A 1233-nucleotide genomic window follows, 5' to 3' on the forward strand; every position below is an offset into this window, starting at 1 on the left:
TTTTTTGGGGGGGGGTGGTTGTTTGAAGACTTTTGCAGTTGTTGAGGTGCTGGAAGAGGCAGGAGTTGGGTGCACCCAGGCTGATGGGTGTTACTTGAACATAGGAGAAGTAACAGCCGGGTGGGAGTCAGGCTGGGTGCCAGTGCTGGGCAGAGCATCCCCCGCGAGCCCGGGCTTTGCCTGGCTCCCCCTTCCAAACACCACCTCTGGTTTTGTGCAGAGGTGCACAAAATTTTTAATTGCTTCATCACTCTCTGATAAATTGACATGGAGGTAAATAGATTAAAATGTGCACTATCTGCACCTTCTCTCAATATCCTATTGTAAGCATGCACAGCCAGTGGTTTCTCTGCCTTTTCTACTATTGTGTGGTGCTGTACTGCCAAATTGTAAGAGAAATCACAGTGAAAGTTCAACAACCCATTAAAGAGATGTGCTTGCAGCCAAAATAACCTGGACATCTTCTTCTGGGCATACACAACCCCCATCATTTTCCACCACGGGAAGATCTTGAACCCACTGCTCAGACATGAGAAGAAAAAAAAATCAAACAGCTTCTTTTTTTTTTTTTTTTTTTTTCTTTTTTTTCTTTTTTCAGGTAAACTCCAGTGTTTTAATAAAATCAACAAACGTGCAATCTGTGTGCAGGGTGAGCCGCGGACAGAAGGAGGGCAGCAGCGAGCAGCTGCTTGGTCTATGGTGCACCATAAGGGATGCTGGTGTTAAAAGATGATCATTGACGCTGCTCGTAAAGCTTCTCGTATTCCTCATTAGCAGCTTGGGATGGAAATCCGGTTTCTTTTCTCCCTGCAGACAACTCGTCCTGCAATGAGTCAGTGCGCCTGAGGCCCGGCAGCTGTGGGGATGGAGCTGAAGGTCTGGGTGGACGGAATCCAGAGGGTTGTCTGTGGCGTCTCGGAACAAACCACCTGCCAAGAAGTGGTTATCGCCTTGGCACGGGCCATAGGTGAGCCATGTCTATCTGCTGGGGAAGGAGGGATGCCCCTTTGCTGGTGGTGGCATCTGCCAAGGGAATGCCCCATCTGCAGGTGCTTCCTGGGAAGAGCAGACCTTGGGTGGGTAGGGGTCCTGCTTTGGGGCTCGGGGGATGTCAGCAGCCTCAGCACACCGCTGCTGGCCGTGGCTTTCCCAGTCTGACGTGCTCACCTCCTCCTGGCAGGTCAGACAGGCCGCTATGTGCTGGTGCAGAAGCTGCGGGAGAAGGAGCGGCAG

At 51.2% G+C, this 1233-nt stretch overlaps 1 protein-coding gene across 1 annotated transcript in view; it reads left to right on the forward strand.

Annotated features, from left to right (window-relative positions):
- Positions 1-864: 864 nt before the first annotated feature.
- Positions 865-1233, forward strand: part of LOC104406333 (ras association domain-containing protein 8-like) — a gene marked incomplete at its 3' end in the record, with an annotated part of 2269 nt that continues 1900 nt past the window's right edge. Inside the window, 2 exon segments of the mRNA XM_010015280.1 lie at positions 865-967; positions 1181-1229. Of these exon segments, the coding sequence (XP_010013582.1) occupies positions 865-967; positions 1181-1229 (152 nt within the window).

The sequence above is a fragment of the Nestor notabilis genome, unplaced genomic scaffold, assembly GCF_000696875.1.
Source record: "Nestor notabilis isolate BGI_N333 unplaced genomic scaffold, ASM69687v1 scaffold25535, whole genome shotgun sequence".
NCBI classification, from domain to species: domain Eukaryota; kingdom Metazoa; phylum Chordata; class Aves; order Psittaciformes; family Psittacidae; genus Nestor; species Nestor notabilis.